We start from the raw sequence: 19,496 nt of genomic DNA on the forward strand, positions 1-19,496 counted from the left end.
ACACATTACACTTCCTCCCCCTTTAGATAAATGCAAAATAAAACTGTATATATACAAAACATTCAATTTCCCTTTCACAACCCATATTCCAAATAAACACGCTTTCACAGTAACAGTCCACAACTAACTTCACAGTTCTAAAGGTTCAGTCTTCTGAGTGGCGCTCTGTTTCATTCATGATTGCGCCTCTGGACCCACGGAGTGGCATCACTTTTGGCAGGTGTCTTGCCAAAGACAACGCTTTCAGTTACCATTGTCATGTTGCTGTCAGTGACATGATCATCACTGAGGGGCAAGTCCGGTGGCTGTAATGTGTCCCATCTTGTCAGATGCAATTTAGTCAGTGTGTTCTTCAGTCACAAGTCCAGTAGCTGGTCCATGTGACATCTCCATGTATGATCTCCAGCATCCACTGTGTACATCACTGGTCCAGTTCTTGTAGCTATCCTACCAGGTGTCTACTTGTCTTCTGTAATCATGCCCTATGACTTCCTGTCCAATCATGAAGCTCTTTGCTGCTTTACTTGTCAACCAGCTGAACTGTTTATTCTGCACTGCCATCCGTAGGTCTGGTTTCAGGAGGTCTATGCTAGATCTCAGATTCCTGGTAATGAACAGCATGGCGGGTGTTCGGGAATAAACCCCAAGGGAAAAATCCAGACCCTAAAGCAGTCCTACATTGAGTTCAATACTGTTTGCAACTCCTGTGATGCTACTGGACCCAAACTATATTGGTCTCTGCCATCAGTTGTGTGGAGAGGGGGAGCTTGCTACATGGGCAAAAGCTTGCTCTCCATAATGTACTACCCAGGCTTGTATATTGAGACAGCGAGGATGCAATATCCGTGGTCAACTCTAACCAACGAAGGCCTCATGTGAACATCACAATGCTGGGCTGTTTTCCACGCTGAAGGGCAGAGGGCAGTGTTGACATGGTATTGAAACAGCTTGGGGCAGAGGTAGTTCTGGAGTGCAAGTCCTCAGTATTAAACAGTCCTTCCAGGTGAGGCAACACTTCACTTGCGAATCTGTTGGGGTCATCTATTGCATCCGGTGCTCCTGGTGCAGCCTCCTCTACATCGGTGAAACCCGACGCAGATTGGGGGACCGCTTTGTCGAGCACCTCCGCTCCGTCCGCCAAAACAGACAGGATCTCCCAGTAGCCATCCACTTCAACTCTGCTTCCCACTCCCATTCAGATATGTCCATACATGGCCTCCTCTACTGCCATGATGAGGCTAAACTCAGGTTGGAGGAGCAACACCTCATATACTGTCTAGGTAGTCTCCAGCCCCTTGGTATGAACATAGAATCCTCCAACTTCCAGTAATTCCCACCCCCTCCCTTCCCCTATCCCTATATCACTCTGCCCCCTCCCCCAGCTGCCTACCACCTCCCTCTTGGTTCCGCCTCCTTCTACTACCCATTGTGTTTTTCCCTATTCTTTATTCACCTTTCCTGCCTATCACCTCCCTGCCTCCCTTCCCTCACTCCTTTATCTTTCCCCTTACTGGTTTTTCACCTTGAACCTACCAGCCTTCTCCTTCCCACCCTCCCCCCACCTTTTTTATAGGGCCTCTGCCCCTTCCCCCTGCAGTCCTGACGAAGGGTTCCGGCCCGAAACGTGGTCCAATCTTTTCCACAGATGCTGCCCGACCTGCTGAGTTCCTCCAGCATGTTATGAGTGTTGCTTTGACCCCAGCATCTGCAGATTATTTTGTGTTTATGATTCCCTCCTAAACAGATATACTGTTTTGGATACTGTTGGGGGAGATGTCTCATCAGGGGAAGGCAGTAGCAGCTGAGTTCATGGCACCAGGGGTGGCTCTGCAGCACAGGAGGGAAGGAAAAGGAGTGGGAGCACTATAGTGATAGGGGATTCGATTGTAAGGGGAATAGACAGGCCGCATATGAGACTCCAGGAGGGTATGATGCCTCCCTGGTGCAAGGGTCAAGGATGTCTCTGAGCGGCTGCAGGATATTCTGGAGTGGGGGGTGAACAGCCAGTGGTCGTGGTGCACATAGGTACCAACGATATAGGTAAAAAAAAAACGGGATGAGGTCCTACAAGGTGAATTTAGGGAGTTAGGAGATAAACTAAAAAGTAGGACCACAAAGGTTATAATCTCTGGATTACTACCAGTGCCACGTGCTAGTCAGAGTAGAAGTAGGAGGATATTTCAGATGAATATGTGGCTTGAAAAATGGTGCAATGGGGAGGGATTCAAATTTCTGGGGCATTGGAATGAGTTCTGGAGGAGGTGGGACCGGTACAAACAGGACGGTCTGCACCTGGGCTGGACTGGAACCAATGTCCTAGGGGGTGCGTTTGCTACTGTTGTTCAGGAGGATTTAAACTAATGTGACAGGGGGATGGGAAGAAGTGCAGAGAGACAGAGGGGTGTAAAATAAGGGTAGAAGCAAAAAGTAGTAAGGTGAAAAGTAAAAGTGGCAGGCCGGCAAATCCAGGGCAAGGATTAAAAAGGGCCACTTTTCAACATAATTGTATAAGGGCTAAGAGTGTTGTAAAAGCAAGCCTGAAAGCTCTGTGTGTCAATGCAAGGAGCATTCGTAACAAGGTGGATGAATTGAATGTGCAGATAGTTATTAATGAATATGATATAGTTGGGATCACAGAGACATGGCTCCAGGGTGACCAAGAATGAGAGCTCAACATTCAGGGATATTCAATATTCAGGAGGGATAGACATGAAAGAAAAGGAGGTGGGGTGGCATTGCTGGTTAGAGAGGAGATTAACGCAATGGAAAGGAAGGACATTAGCCAGGAGGATGTGGAATCGATATGGGTAGAGCTGCATAACACTAAGGGGCAGAAAACGCTGGTGGGAGTTGTGTACAGGCCACCTAACAGTAGTAGTGAGGTTGGGGATGGCATTAAACAGGAAATTAGAAATGCGTGCAATAAAGGAACAGCAGTTTTATGGGTGACTTCAAACTACATATAGATTGGGCGAACCAAATTGGTAAGGGTGCTGAGAAAGAGGATTTCTTGGAATGTATGCAGGATAGTTTTCTGAACCAACATGTCGAGGAACCAACTAGAGAGCAGGCCATTCTAGACTGGGTATTGAGCAATGAGGAAGGGTTAGTTAGCAATCTCGTCGTGTGAGGCCCCTTGGGTAAGAGTGACTGTAATATGGCGGAATTCTTCATTAAGATGGAGAGTGATATAGTTAATTCAGTAACAAAGGTTCTGAACTTAAAGAAGGGTAACTTTGAAGGTATGAGACGTGAATTAGCTGAGATAGACTAGCAAATGCTACTTAAAGGGTTGACGGTGGATATGCAATGGCAAGCATTTAAAGATCGCATGGATGAACGACAACAACTGTTCATCCCAGTTTGGCAAAAGAATAAACCAGGAGAGGTAGTGCACCCGTGGCTGACAAGGGAAATGAGGAATGGTATCAATTCCAAAGAAGAAACATACAAATTAGCCAGAAAAAGCAGTACACCTGAGGACTGGGAGAAATTCAGAGTCCAGAACAGGAGGACAAAGGGCTTAATTAGGAAAGGGAAAAAAGATTATGAGAGAAAGCTGGCAGGGAACATAAAAACTGACTGTAAAAGCTTTTATAGATATGTGAAATGAAAAAGATTGGTTAAGACAAATGTAGGTCCCTTACAGTCAGAAACAGGTGAATTGATCATGGGGAACAAGGACATGGCAGACCAATTGAATAACTACTTTCGTTCTGTCTTCACTAAGGAGGACATAAATAATCTTCCGGAAATAGTAGAGGACCGATGGTCCAGTGAGATGGAGGAACTGAAGGAAATACATGTTAGTAGGGAAATAGTGTTAGGTAAATTGAAGGGATTAAAGGCAGATAAATCCCCAGGGCCACATGGTCTGCATCCCAGAGTGCTTAAGGAAGTAGCCCAAGAAATAGTGGATGCTTTAGTGATAATTTTTCAAAACTCTTTAGATTCTGGATTAGTTCCTGAGGATTGGAGGGTGGCCAATAGTAACCCTGCTTTTTAAAAAGGGAGGGAGAGAGAAACCGGGGAATTATAGACCGGTAAGCCTGACATCGGTGGTGGGGAAAATGCCAGAGTCAGTTATCAAAGATGTGATAACAGCACATTTGAAAAGCAGTGAAATTATCGGACAAAGTCAGCATGGACTTGTGAAAGGGAAATCATGTCTTGACGAATCTCAGACTTTTTTGAGGATGTAACTAGCAGAGTGGATAGGGAAGAACCAGTGGATGGAGTATATTTGGATTTTCAAAAGGCTTTTGACAAGGTTCCACACAGGAGATTAGTGTGCAAACTTAAAGCACACAGTATTGGGGGCAAGGTATTGATGTGGATAGAGAATTGGTTGGCAGACAGGAAACAAAGAGTGGGAATAAATGGGACCTTTTCAGAATGGCAGGCAGTGACTAGTGGGGTATCGCAGGGCTCAGTGCTGGGACCCCAGCTGTTTACAATATATATTAATGACTTAGACGAGGGAATTAAATGCAGCATCTCCAAGTTTGCGGATGACACGAAGGTGGGTGGCAGTGTTAGCTGTGAGGAGGATGCTAAGAGGATGCAGGGTGACTTGGATAGGTTAGGTGAGTAGGCAAATCCATGGCAGATGCAATTTAATGTGGATAAATGTGAGGTTATCCACTTTGGTGGCAAGAACAGGAAAACAGATTATTATCTGAATGGTGGCCGATTAGGAAAAGGGGAGGTGCAACGAGACCTGGGTGTCATTGTACACCAGTCATTGAAAGTGGGCATGCAGGTACAGCAGGCGGTGAAAAAGGCGAATGATATGCTGGCATTCATAGCAAGAGGACTCGAGTACAGGAGCAGGGAGGTACTACTGCAGTTGTACAAGGCCTTGGTGAGACCACACCTGGAGTATTGTGCGCAGTTTTGGTCCCCTAATCTGAGGAAAGACATTCTTGCCATAGAGGGAGTACAAAGAAGGTTCACCAGATTGATTCCTGGGATGGCAGGACTTTCATATGATGAAAGACTGGATCGACTAGGCTTATACTCTCTGGAATTTAGAAGATTGAGGGGGGATCTGATTGAAACGTACAAAATTCTAAAGGGATTGGACAAGCTAGATGCAGGAAGATTGTTCCCGATGTTGGGGAAGTCCAGAACAAGGGGTCACAGTTTGAGGATAAAGGGGAAGCCTTTTAAGACTGAGATGAAGAAAAACTTCTTCACACAGAGAGTGGGGAATCTGTGGAACTCTCTGCCACGGGAAACAGTTGAGGCCAGTTCATTGGCTATATTTAAGAGGGAGTTAGATATGGCCCCTGTGGCTAAAGGGATCAGGGGGTATGGAGAGAAGGCAGGTACAGGGTTCTGAGTTGGATGATCAGCAATGATCGTACTGAATGACGGTGCAGGCTCGAAGGGCCAAATGGCCTACACCTGCACCTATTTTCTATGTTTCTATGTTTAGATGTAGGGGAGAATAGACTGGTCAAAAATCCAACAGGCTCCACTCCACTAACAATCATTTGCCTGCCATAACTTGATATCCTGAGCAACTCCTGATCCCCTTGATTTTCTACAAATCAAATTTACAGCCATGGGCACTTGTTTGGGCCTAAGCTACGCGTGACTTTTTGCTGTCTCAAGTTTTACTTCTAAACTTACACTGATATCAGTCCCCAACTCTGTCTCCTGAATCAATGACTGTATTTGTCCCATCACACGCACTCCTACAGAACATCAATTTTATCACCTTCACTACTCAGTCCCACGCAACCTTCAAATTCAGCCTTTTTCTAACATCTCTGCTTTTCCACAGGTCTCAATTTTAGCAAACTAACCACTGATATTTAATACAAGCTCACTGAATCCCATAGCTACCTTCCCCATATTTCCTCCCACTCAGTCTCTCAAAAAGATGCCATCCATTTCTATCAGCTTCACGTTTAAGGTGGTGCTACCAAAGGCTTACTGGTAGTTGGAATGATGAGAAATTCAACTAAAAACATTAACTTTTCTGAAGAAATTTGTGGTAAACTATCACTACAATGAAGAAGCAGGCGGAGGCGAAGCTGATTCGAAGGATGTGCCATGCGAGTGCATTGCAAAGTCAAAGCACAACATGTTCAAGATGGGGTCGCAGATGGAGTCGGAGTGAACAATCTGGGGAGGAGTCATTGCAGAATCGTTTCCATGCCCCCACACCTAACCTGGGTGAGAGGTTGGATTGCTCCAAGCGCCAAGCCAATTTGGTGAGATCGAGAACAACTTTGGGCTGAGCGGCCCGAGCTTATCGTTACACCAGGGTTTGGGTCCTATAGTGAGCCACTACCCGGATAATATAAACGTCGCTCCAGATACACCGGAAAGCAAAAGTGTGACGATTGGAGGCGAGGGTCGGTCTGATTTCATTTGTTCTCCCGCTATGTTCATTCATCTCTCGGCAGTGAACTGCTCTGGCTGCTGTGCTACTGAGACCGAGGCTTAGGCCTACTCCGGCTGCTCCAGGAAGCAGATCCAAGGATTCAATCTGGTTTGGAATGCCATCCCTTGCTTCTATTGGTTGTATGATTGTGTTTTTTTCTTTCTGTGCGCAGTGGTTTTGGTCTTTCTTTTTTTTAAATTGGGTTCTTCAGGCAAGTAGACAAATCTCAAGGTGTATAATTCATATATTCTTTGATAATAAACGTACCTTGAATCTTGATGTCTGCACATCTTAAGTGAGCACGAAGCTGTCTGTTCCATGACAGCTGAAATATCTTATTTATGAAATGTGTTTTCCCCCCTACTGTGGTTAATGGCGCCCTCATTCGCATCTCCAAAACATCTTGGACATCTGTTCTCCCTCACTCCCAGAAAGAACAAACAGTTTCCTTGGTCATCAGCTTTCACCCTGACTGTCTCCACATCCAGCCTATTACCACCAGTCGCATCTTCACCTCCCCTGTCTGCTTTCCAAGGTGACCACTTCCTCCGTTGACTTCTAGATTGATTCATCCCTGGGAACACAGCCAGCCCTCCCAGTCCTCTGGCATTCTCCCCTGCAAAAGCATTAGTTGAAACATTTGTTCCGATATTTCCTCCCTCAGCACCTAAATAGCCCCTCCAGGTGAGGTAAAGATTCATATATACCAACTCCAACCCATTGTACTGCATTTGGTGCTCTCAATGTAACCTCCTCTAGATCAGCAAAACCAAGTATAGAGTAGGTGAACGTCATTCTGAACATTTGTGCTCTCTCCACAGTGACGATCTTGAGCTCCTGGTTGCATATCATTTCAACTTCCCTTTCCATATCGACGTGTCTGCCTTCACATACTTCCAGTACGATGGCGGCACACTCAGGGGTACAATCAAAAGCACATATGTTCCTCTTTTGTCTGCTTACGATCGCAAGTCACTGCTGGATACAAAAGATATCATACTGCAGGACTGTCCCATCAGGGAGTTGCTCGATAGCAGTAGTGTTGTGTTGTTGCATACCATTGTGCAATAAACAGAGTGAGTGATTATCTTTGATCACAGGACCCTGTTGGACACTGATACCGCAAATCTGTTTGATACGGAAACTGACGGTAAGGGAGTTACATTGCCTTGGTTGTGGTGAAGATTAGCCCTCAGCCGTGGGTCACCTCGGACACAGCAACTTACTGCAGCTGCCCAGGAAAGAGAGTACAGGCCTCTGCTGGGCAGGCTGGAATCGTGTTGGGTTGGGAGGGGGGGTGGCTCCACCTATTGGTGCTGCTTTCCAGTGTTCACTCAGTGCTGCCCCCAGTGTTCATTCTGTGGAAGAACAAGTTGGGCCAGAACAATCTAGAGTCAGGCTACTCAGGAACTTGGGCTATATATTTTTTCTGAAATCATAACTAAGTGTGCTATTTGTGTTAGTTGCTATTTGCAGTGTGCTGTGTGTCATTGGTAATATAATTTGCACCTTGGCCCCAGAGGAACGCCATTTTGTTTGGCTATATTCATGCATGGTTGAATGATCATTGAACTTGAACCATTACAGCTGAAACCAAGTATAAACTGGCCTTGGAGTGGGATAGGAGCAGACAGTACAGGGAAGTATTTAATTGGGAGGGGGGGGAATTAGGCAGGAACTGGGGAGCATAAATTAGGAACAGATGGACTCATAAATACACAACACAAATGTGGAGGTTGATTAAGGAACACTTACTGAGGATTTTGGATAGGTCTGTCCCAATGAGATAGGGAAAAGAATGGGAGAGTGAAGGAACCATGGTTGTCAAGTGATGTTGAAGATCTGCAAGAGGAAAAAATAAGTTTATTTAAAGTTTAAGAAGCAAGAATCAGACAGAGCTCTAGAGAGTTACAAGGTCGCCAGGTAGGAGCTTAAGAATGGAATTGTAAGAACTAGATGGGGGCATGAGAAGGCCTTAATGGGTAGGATAAAGGAAACCCCAAGGTGTTGTACACGTGAACAACAGGTGAAGATAGGACCAATCAAAGATAAAAGAGGAAAATTATGCCTGGAGTTGGAGGAGATAAAGGAGATTCTTAATCAATACTTTGTTTCAGTAATCACCAGCGAGAGGGACCTTGACATCTGTGAGGACAGCGTAAAACAGGCTGATATGCCTGAAAGTGCTGACGTTAAGAAAGAGGATGAGCTAGTACTTCTGGGGAAAAAAAAGTTAGGATAACTAAGTCCCCAGCACCAGACAGGGTATACCCCTATACCCTTGGTTACTTTGGGAAACGAGCTGAGAGATTTCTACACCTTTGGCGATGATCTTTGTGCCATTTACAGATCACTGGAGGGTAGGGATTACCCTGAAAATTAGGCTACGTCCACACTAGACGGGATAATTTTGAAAATACTGGTTTCGAGTGAGAACGACAGGGGTCCACACCAAGTGTTTTTCAAAATATCTCTGTCCACATTAGAACTGATATTTGGGTGAATCTCCTCCACTGGCATGCACAGGACACGCAGAAAACAAGCGAAGAGGAAACAGTATACTTGGTGCGCGTTTGTCCAGTTACAGGCTAGAAAAACTTTAAAGGAATTGCTCTTGGCTCTCGCGCAGGAGGACTTAAAACTAAAAAACAACAAATACTGGAGCATATGGAGGCAACCAACAGGGAGTTCACGCACAGTAGCACCCGGCTGACGACGAACATTGAAAAACTGACTAACTCTGTTGCATTAATAAAGCACCTTGTTAAATGTATAAAACATGTCTGCATCAGTGTTATCTTGTATTTCCATACAACATTACATTAAGCTGTTACACATCTATTGTCAGAGAAGTACTTGCATAAATAGGTAAACCACCTGCATACAAGCAAGGACAGAAAACAGGGCAAAGTGAGTATACTTATTTATTCAGTAAGCTATGGGTCAAAGTATTTGGTGAGTACATTTCTAACTCTTCTGGCTTCAGTCTCTTTGCCGCCTGTTCTGAAATTGTTAGGCTGTGTGGGGGGTTGTGTTCAAGAAAACAATGAAATGCCGCACTGCCACCATCTATTCTGGCACATCGTGACAGCGTTTTTAAATAGTCAAAAAAGCTCACTTTACAATTTAACTCTCACGCCGTTCACACCGTCTGCGCGTTACAACAGCCGTCCGGCAGTGCTTGCGCAGTACCAAGCAGAAGCAGAAAAAGCATTGTTGTTGTGGTGTTGTCATGACAGCGTTTTTAAATCTCTCCGTTTACCCTGTCCACACTACAACGCACAATAATCGTTTTCAAATTCACACACTCTGTGGAGTGTTTTAGAAAAGCTCACTTTTCAGGGGATGAAAACGCCCGTTTCAATGTGGACGGAGGGTCAAAATGAAGAGAAAAAGCTTTGTTTTCAAAATTATCCGGCGTAGTGTGGACATAACCTTAGACTAAATCTCACTTCAGTGGTATGCAAATTATTGGAGAAGATTCTCAGAGACCGGATTTACAAATATTTGCAGACACATAGTCTGATTAGTGATAGTCAGCCATGCCATTGAGAGGTGGAGGTTACGCCTAATGAACCTGATTGAACTCTTTGAGAAAGTGACAAAGCACAATAATGAGTAGATGTGGTGTATTTCGATTTTAGTAAGGAGTTTGATAAGGTTCCCCATGGTAGGCTCATTCAGAAAGTCAGGATGCATGGGATCCAGGGAAACTTGGCTTGGCTGCATTGACAACAGAATTGCCTTGCCCATAGAAGGCAGAGGGTGGTAGCAGATGGAAAGTATTCTACCTGAAGATCAGTGACCAAAGGAATGGCTATGGTTTTGCTTTGAGTCGGTGGACTGGACTGTGTTTGAGGACTCATCAGAGGATCTGAATGAATACACCACAGTTGTCGCAGACTTTATAAAAACAGTTGTAGATGACTGTGTCCCCACAAAATCATTCAGAGTCCTCCCCAAACAGAAGCTCTGATGAGCTATGCGATCCATAATCTGCTAAGGGCCAGATAAGTGGCATTCAAATCCACTGACCAAGTAAGATACAGGAGGTCCAGGTACAATCTCTGGAAAGCCATCTCATTAGAAAAGTGTCCATTCTATACAAAACTTGAATCACTGAAGGATGCTCAACAGCTGTGGCAGGGCCTGAATGCTATTATCTCTTACAAAGTGAAACCAAATTAACATAGATGACAGCAAGGGCTTTCTCCCAGATGAGTTTGTTTCCTTCTATGCTCGCTTTGACTATCAAAACATGGAAAAACTTCCATTAACTCCCACAGCCCCTGATGACCCGGTAATTTCAGTCAACGAGGCCAACATAAAAACAGCCTTCAGCAGGGTGAACCCATGAAAAACATCCAGCCCAGATGGAGTACCTGGCCAACTACTACTAAGACCTGCATTAATCAACTGGATGGAGTGTTCACCGATATCTTTAACCTCTCACTTCTACAATCTGAGGTACCCACCTGCTTCAGGCAGGCTTCAGTTATACTGGTGATTAGAAAGACATGGTAACCTGCCTCAGTGACTATCATCCAGAAGCACTTACATCTACTATGATCAGGTTCTTTCAGAGGTTGGTGACAAAATGTAGCAACTCCTACCTGAAAAGCAACTTAGGTCCACTGCAGATGTCATTTCATTGGCTCTTCCCGCAACCCTCAAACATCTGGACAGCAAAGATGCATACATCAGGATGCTCTTTATTGTTTACGGCTCAGCATTGAATACTACCATCCCCTCAAAACTAATCAATAAGATTCAAGACCTTGGCATTAAAACCTCCTTGTGCAACTGGATCCTCAATTTCCTCACTTGCAGACTCCAGTCAGTTTGGACTGGCAACAACATTTCTTCCACCATCTCCATCAGCACAGGTACACCACAAATCTGTATGCCCCTGCTTGACTCGCTCTATATCTATGTCCGTAAGGCTCAGCACAGCTCCAATGCCATATTTAAGTTGGCTGAATCAAAGATGATGTCAAATCTGCATATAACAGGGAGACTGAAAATCTGGCTGAGCGGTGCCATAACAACCACTGTCAATAAGATCAAGGAGCTGATTATTGACTTAAGGAAGACGAAACAAGAGATCCATGAGCCAGTCCTCAATGAGGTATCAGAGGTGGACAGGGTCAGCAACTTTAAATTTCTTGGTGTTATCATTTCAGAGGATCTGTCCTGGGCCCAGCATTAAGTACCGTTATGAAAAAAGGACAACAGCGCCTCTACTTCTTTAGAAGTTTGCAAAGATTCGGCATGTCATCCAAAATTTTGACCAACTTCTTAAAATGTGTGGTAGAGAGTACATTGACTTGTTGGCCTGGTATGGAAACACCAAAGCCCCTTTCAATAGAAAATCCAACAAAAAGTAGTGGGTACAGCCCAGTCCATAATCAGTAAAGCCCTTCCCACCACGGAGCACATCTAGACAGATTGCTGTCACATCATCAATGACCCCCACAACACAGGACACATTCTCTTCTCACTGCTACCATCAGGTAGAAGGTACAGGAGTCTCACAGCCCATCCCACCAAATTCAGGAACAGTTATTATCCCTCAGCCGTCAGGCTCTTAAATCAGTTGCGATAACTTCACCCACCCTATCACTGAACCATTCCAAAAAACCTCTGGGCTCACTTTCCTGATGAAGAATCTCAGCCCAAAACATCAACTGTTTACTCTTTTTCATACATGCTGCCTGACCTGCTGAGTTCCTCCAGCAATTTGTTTTGTATGTCCTGCATGGATTTCCAGCATCTGCAGATTTCTTTCTTTGACTCACTTTCAAACTGTTCATGTCCTGTTCTCAAGTTATTTTTTTTCTTTTACATTTGCACAATTTGGTGTCTTTTGCACGTTAGCTGCTTGCTTGTCCTGTTGGGTGTGGTCTTTCTTGGATTCTATTTTGTTTCTTTGATTTACTGAGCATGCCCTCAAGAAAATATGTCTGGGTTGTATATGGAGATTTTGACAACAAACTTAATTTTGAACATTGAATGACAGAAACACGGAGGGCTATGGAGGCAAGGGTTAGAGAGTAGGTTAAAAGGCTAGAACAACTTGGTGGGCCGAAGGGCCTGTACTTTGATGTGCTGTGTTCTATGGATGAACAACAGTTCATACTCCAATTTCAGGTAACCTGCGCCCTGTGTTTTTTTTTCGCTCTCCTGATCCGCCGTGGTTTCCCCCCCCCCCCCCCAGCTTCACCAACCCCTCCACCTGACCCCCTTGTCTCCTGTTTATCGCTCACCAGCTGCTTTGTTCAAGGCTCCTTCTTCCCCCCCGCCCCCACCAACTCACTCGATTCTACTGTCACCTCCCCTGCCCCAGTCTCAACCCTCCCCTTCAATACAGCGGCTCCCTTCCATCACACGCAGTCCCCATGCAGGATCTCGAACCGCAACGACGACCGCCCCTCTGTCTGCCCAGATGCCGCCAGACTCACCGGGTTTGCTCCGCTCCGGCTCACTTCCCCTCAGCCGCCCGCTGGCCGCTGCTTCCGGTCGGGTCACGTAGTCGGGCTCCGGCCGGTAACGACTGCAAACGCGCAGCCACACGGGAGCAGGCTGAGGGGATCCAGCGGCTCTGACAGCATCTGCTCAGCGAAATGATCGGGGTGGTGGCGTTTACATCCGTGTTTTTATCGTGGCTGGAGGAGATGCAAAATTAGTGAATCCGTTCGCGACGCTGCCAGCGGACCAATAAAACGTGTTGTTAATACTGCCAGAAGAAAAGACAGCACGACATGGCAGTAAGCGGCATTTTGCCTTGATCGAAGATGGCGCGTGGCGGAGTGGCATTTGGTGATGCCTTGATCAAAGATGGCGCGGGTAGAGTTGATCAAAGCTGTTGGCCGTTGTGTGATTGACTGCTCAGCGCAGTGAATGCTGGGACAGGGATGGCGGGTAAACTGAAGGCTGCGGAGTACACGGCGGTACTGGCTGAGTTAACGGCTGTTAATGAAACTTTCGGTAGGTGAGGTGCGTCTGCTGGCGATGTTAGCCCAGAGCATTGCTTACAGGTGTATTTTTGGGATGTGGACGTCACTGGTAATATTTATTTAGTTAAATCTTACATGTCCCATAACGTGAGGGACTAAAAATCTTTGCGTTATGACTCCGTTGCAGAGTACTGATATCTGAATTTATAAGTGAATAGCTTGTAGAAAGAATCTGTCCCGTAGTCTGTTGGTCCTGGCTTTAATGTTGCGGTACCGTTTGTCAAACGGAAGCAGCTGAAACAGTTTATGGATGGGGTGACTGGTGTCCCCGATGATCTTCCCGACTGTAGCGGTGTGCTACACACAGCGCTAGAATAACCACACGGAGTCGGTGAGTTAGAGTTGCGATGAAAGCGATTTATTCAAACTTCGCGGCCTGCTTTAAAGCCTTCCCGTTCCCGCCCTCCCTGGGGCGGGATTGCTCTGGGGAATGCATATTCCCAGACCCTTTCCGCGCGGGATTTTCCCCCTGCCGGTGAAGATGGCCTGGCGCCCTTTTTGGGGCCGGCCCTCTGCCTGCGTGCGCTGCTGTGAGCCGGTTTGTGTGTGCCAGAAAGTGGGTCGCCACATAACCCCCCCCCCGGCCCCCCAGAACCGGCGATACCTCCCCCAATGTCCACAGTCTGGATCGGCCTCTGTTTGGGAGGTCTGCCCCTGCGCCGTGGTGCCTGAGCCTGGACCGGCTGCGCCAAGTCCACATGGGCCGGTTTGAGTCGGTCCACCGTGAAAACCTCCTCTCTCCCCCCAATGTCCAGCACGAACGTGGACCCGTTGTTCCTGATCACCTTAAACGGCCCCTCGTAGGGCCGCTGTAGCGGTGCCCGGTGTCCGCCCCGTCGTACAAAAAGACAGTTCTGCAGGTCTTCGGGTACGCAGGTCGGGCTCTGTCCATGCTGTGAAGTGGGTATGGGGGCCAGGTTACCGAGCCTCTCCCGTAGTCTGTCCAGGACTGCTGTGGGTTCTTCCTCTTGCCCCCTTGGGGCTGGTATGAACTCTCCTGGGACGACCAGGGGCGCGCCGTACACCAACTCGGCCGACGAGCTGTGTAGATCCTCCTTGGGCGCCGTGCGGATTCCGAGCAGGACCCAGGGAAGTTCGTCCACCCAGTTAGGCCCCTCCAGGCGGGCCATGAGAGCCGATTTCAGGTGACGGTGGAAGCGCTCCACTAGTCCGTTGACTGTGGATGGTAGGCAGTTGTGTGGTGTAGCTGTGTTCCTAAAAGGCTGGCCATAGCCGACCACAGGCTGGAGGTGAACTGGGCGCCCCTGTCGGAGGTAATGTGGGCCGGTACCCCAAAGTGTGCTACCCAGGTTGCGATCAATGCTCGGGCACAGGATTCGGAGGTGGTGTCGCTGAGCGGGACTGCCTCTGGCCATCTGGTGAAGCGGTCTATCATAGTTAGGAGGTACCGCGCTCCTCGCGACACTGGCAGGGGCCCCACGATATCCACATGAATGTGGTCGAACCTCCGGTGGGTGGGTTCAAACTGCTGTGTCGGAGCCTTGGTGTGCCGCTGCACCTTGGCCATTTGGCACTGCATGCACGTTTTGGCCCATTCACTGACCTGTTTACGAAGCCCATGCCACACGAACCTGTTGGCGACCAGCCGGATGGTTGTCCTGATGGAGGGGTGCGCTAAGTTGTGAATGGACTCGAAAACCCGCCGGCGCCAGGCTGCTGGGACGATGGGGCAGGGTTGGCCGGTAGCTACGTCACATAGTAGGGTCCTCTCACCTGGGCCTACAGGGAGGTCTTGAAGCTGTAAACCGGAGACTGCAGTCCTGTAGCTAGGGATCTCAGTGTCTGCCTGCTGTGCCTCTGCCAGCGCTGCATAGTCCACCCCCTGGGACAGGGCCTGTATGGTAGGTCTGGAAAGTGCGTCCGCCACGACGTTGTTCTTTCCAGAGACATGCCGGATGTTTGTCGTGTACTCGGAGATGTAGGACAGATGTCGCTGCTGGCGGGACGACCGGGGGTCGGACACCTTAGTGAACGCAAAGGTAAGCGGTTTGTGGTCTGTGAACGCGATGAAGGGCCTACCTTCTAAGAAGTACCTGAAATGCCGGATTGCCGGGTATAGTGCCAATAGCTCCCGGTTGAAAGCACTGTATTTGAGTTCGGGTGGTCGTAGGTGTTTGCTGAAGAACGCCAGGGGTTGCCAGCGACCCTCGATGAGTTGTTCCAGCACTCCACCGACAGCTGTGTTGGATGCGTCCACCGTGAGGGCAGTAGGAACGTCCGTTCTGGGGTGCACTAGCATCGCGGCGTTTGCTAAGGCTTCTTTGGTTTTAACGAAAGTGGTTGCGGCCTCTTCGTCCCAGGTAATGTCCTTGTCCTTACCCGACATCAGGGTGAACAGGGGGCGCATGGTTCGGGCTGCTGAAGGGAGGAAACGGTGGTAAAAATTCACCATACCCACAAATTCCTCCAAGCCTTTGATTGTGTTGGGTCGGGGGAAGTGGCGGACCGCGGGGTTGCCCCGTCTTTAGTAATCCTGTGGCCCAGGAAGTCGATGGTATCGAGTCCGAACTGGCATTTGGCTGGATTGATTGTAAGGCCGAATTCGCTCAGGCGGGAGTAGAGCTGGCGGAGGTGGGACAGATGCTCCTGCCGACTACTGCTGGCTATGAGGATGTCGTCCAAATAGATGAATGCAAAGTCCAGGTCGCGTCCCACCGCGTCCATTAGCCGCTGGAAAGTCTGTGTGGCATTCTTTAGACCAAACGGCATTCGGAGGAATTCGAAAAGTCCGAACGGGGTGATAAGTGCTGTTTTGGGGATGTCGTCCGGATGTACAGGGATTTGATGGTATCCCCGGACGAGGTCTACCTTGGAAAAGATCCTTGCGCCGTGTAGGTTTGCTGCGAAGTCTTGAATGTGCGGCACAGGGTAGCGGTCTGGCATTGTAGCCTCGTTCAGTCTGCGGTAGTCACCGCATGGTCTCCAGCCCCCTGTTGCCTTGGGCACCATGTGAAGGGGGAGGCCCATGGGCTGTCGGACCGTCGTATGATCCCTAATTCCTCCATCTTCTTGAACTCCTCCTTCGCCAGTCGGAGCTTGTCCGGGGGAAGCCTTCGAGCACGGGCATGGAAGGCTGGTCCCTGGGTCGGGATGTGGTGCTGTACTCCGTGTCTGGGCATGGCTGCCGTGAACTGCGGTGTCAGTACTGATGGGAAATCTGCCAGGACCCTGGTGAATTCATCGTCGGACAGCATGATGGAGTCCAGGTGTGGGGCTGGCAACTGTGCTTCACCCAGGGAGAACGTTTGAAAAGTCTTGGTGTGGACTAATCGCTTCCCTTGCAGGTCGACCAGCAGGCTGTGGGCTCGTAGAAAATCTGCCCCCAGCAGTGGTTGGGCCACGGCGGCCAGTGTGAAGTCCAACGTGAACCGGCTGGAGCTGAACTGTAGCCGCACCGTGCGGGTGCCGTAGGTTCATATTGCGCTGCCATTAGCGGCCCTCAGGGTGGGTCCCGGTTCTCTGTTGCGGGTGTCGTAACTTGTTGGAGGTAAGACGCTGATCTCCGCTCCGGTGTCGACCAAAAAGCGGCGTCCCGACTGCTTGTCCCAGACGTACAGGAGGCTGTCCTGATGGCCAGCCGCCGTAGCCATCAGCGGCAGCTGGCCCTGGCGTTTTCCGGGAATTTGCAGGGTGGTCTGCAGCGGCGGGCCTCTGTGCCCCACCGCTCGTGGTAGAAACATCATTGTTCGTTGGGCTCCTCACTCCCGTCGCCGGGTTTTGTAGGCTCTGCTGCCGGGCCTGGTCTGGTCTGTCGTTGGGCATGCGGCTTGGTGATCTGTGCGACGGATGCCCCTCTCTCTTTCCTGGCATTCCACAGCACATCTGCTCGGGCCGCCACCTCCCGGGGGTTGCTGAAGTCTGCGTCGGACAGCAGCAGGCATATGTCCTCGGGCAGTTGCTCTAGGAACGCCTGCTCAAACATGAGGCAGGGTTTGTGTCCTTCAGCCAGGGACAGCATCTCGTTCATTAATGCTGACGGCGGCCTGTCTCCCAGACCATCCAGGTGCATTAAGCGGCGTGCTCGTTCGCGCCGTGAGAGTCCGAAAGTCCTTTGTGTATTTGTCGTTCTCCGGGGGGGGCGACTGTATAAACTCCTCAACTTGTGCAGCAGTCTCCTGGTCGAGTGAGCTCAGCACGTAGTAGTAGCGAGTGGACTCTGAGGTTATCTGCCGAATGTGGAATTGTGCTTCTGCTTGTTCGAACCATAATTGGGTTCGCAGCGTCCAGAAGCTTGGCAGTTTTAACGAAACTGCATGAACAGATGCAGCGTCGGTCATCTCTGGTCCAAATATCGTTTGGGCCGTCGGGGTCACCAATTGTAGCGGTGTGCTACACACAGCGCTAGAATAACCACACGGAGTCGGTGAGTTAGAGTTGCGATGAAAGAGATTTATTCAAACTTCGCGGCCCGCTTTAAAGCCTTCCCGTTCTCGCCCTCCCTGGGCGGGATTGCTGTGGGGAATGCATATTCCCAGACCCTTTTTGCGCGCGGGATTTTCCCCCTGCCGGTGAAGATGGCCTGGCGCCCTTTTTGGGGCCAGCCCTCTGCCTGCGCGCGCTGTTGTGAGCCTGTTCGTGTGTGCCAGAAAGTGGGTCCCCACAAGATCTTCTTTATGTACCTGTTGCTGTCAGTGTGCTCAATTCACGTCCACGGTTGCTTTGGACTGTCCATATCACTCTGCAGTGCTCAGCCGTCAAGGTTGGTGCAGTTCCCATACCAGGCGGTGATACAGTCAGTCAGGATGCTCTCAATGGTGCCTCTGTAGAAGGTCTTAAGGATTTGGGGGCTCATGCTGAACAACTTCGGATGGTCACCTGAGGTGGAAGAGACAGTGCTGTGCTTTTTTTGCCACACAGTCAATGTTTACAGTCCAGGTGAGGTCTTCAGAAATGTGTGTATTGAGGAACTTGAAACTGCTCACCCTCTCAACTGCAATCCCATTGATGTTGATCTGGCCAAGCCTGTCTCTGTTCCTCCTATACACCCTGGGGGCGGGGGGGGCACCTGTTATGAGGGGCAGAAATGAGGGAGCCCATCCTTATCACCTGTCAATCATCCAATACGAAGTCTAAGATCCTGCTGCACAAGGTGGGGTGGAGATCGTTATTTCTTGGCTTCCTGTCAAGTCTGGAGGAAATTATGCTGTTGAATGCTGAATTGTATTCCAGGAACAGCATTCTAAGGTATGCATCCCTCTTCTCCAGGTAAAGCGTTCCTATGAAACCGTTCGTAAGCCAAAATGGCATAAAGCGAAGAAGCAATTACCATTAATTTATATGGGAAAAAATTTCACGTTCCCAGACCCAAAAAATAACCTATCAAATCATACCAAATAACACATAAAATCTAAAATAACACTAACATATCGTAAAAGCAGGAATGATATGATAAATACACAGCCTATGTAAAGTAGAAATAATGTATGTACAGTGTAGTCGGGAAGATTGAGCCAAAACCAATTTGTGAGGAAAAAGTCAACACGTATGTGCATCACGCATGCGCACACAGGTGCTCGTGCAAGGCTTCATGTTGATGGTAGTCCTTCCTGGGGTAAATACAAGTGTCCCGTATTTGACTGCTACTTTTCTCCCTTATTTGGGAGTAAGAAAGTTGGCAACCCTAAATGTAAAAGACATGTTGAGGTGAGTTTAACCCTACTTGAACACGCACCCCGCCGCCCCCCCGGGTCAGCCGGTCCGCAAGAATATTGTCAATATTAAACCGGTCCACGGTGCAAAAAAGGTTGGGGACCCCTGTTCTTGGATACAGGGACATTGATGAATGATTTGAAACAGGAAGGCACCACACACTTGGACAGGAAAGATTAAAGATGTCCATAAATACACCAGTCAGCTGTTCCACGTACGCTTTGAGGACGCAACCTGGGATGCTGTCTGGCCCTGTTGCCTTGCAGCTGTTGACAAGTTGGAGTGCGCTTTGTGCTGCAGCCTCAGAGATGACCAAGGAGCAGCTCTTCTTGGAGAATCAATCCTATCAACCTCAAATCGAACATAAAAAATACATTTAGCTCGTCAGGGAGTGAGGCGGCAATGTTGGCTGT

At 48.5% G+C, this 19,496-nt stretch overlaps 2 protein-coding genes across 6 annotated transcripts in view; both read right to left on the reverse strand.

Moving 5' to 3' along the window:
- sdr42e1 (short chain dehydrogenase/reductase family 42E, member 1) overlaps window positions 1-19,496 on the reverse strand; it is a 71,488-nt gene that overhangs the window by 13,609 nt on the left and 38,383 nt on the right. Inside the window, exons 1-2 of one of the 5 annotated variants that reach the window (XM_063067133.1) lie at window positions 12,859-13,164; window positions 8,153-8,239 (exon numbers count right to left, since the gene is read on the reverse strand). The exons of 2 other annotated variants lie outside the window; for them this stretch is intronic. The gene's annotated coding sequence lies outside the window, so the exon portion shown is untranslated. Of the gene's footprint in view, window positions 1-8,152; window positions 8,240-12,858; window positions 13,165-19,496 lie in introns of those variants that run through there. 2 more of the 5 variants (XM_063067134.1, XM_063067132.1) reach the window with 2 other exon arrangements.
- LOC134356391 (uncharacterized) lies at window positions 12,746-14,645 on the reverse strand. Its single transcript, XM_063067326.1, has 2 exons — window positions 14,036-14,645; window positions 12,746-13,008 (listed from the first exon to the last, which is right to left on the reverse strand). The coding sequence occupies exons 1-2, from the start codon at window positions 14,541-14,543 to the stop codon at window positions 12,746-12,748; spliced, it is 771 nt and encodes a 256-aa protein (XP_062923396.1). The 5' UTR covers window positions 14,544-14,645.

This window comes from Mobula hypostoma, chromosome 14 (assembly GCF_963921235.1).
Source record: "Mobula hypostoma chromosome 14, sMobHyp1.1, whole genome shotgun sequence".
In the NCBI taxonomy this organism is placed as follows: domain Eukaryota; kingdom Metazoa; phylum Chordata; class Chondrichthyes; order Myliobatiformes; family Myliobatidae; genus Mobula; species Mobula hypostoma.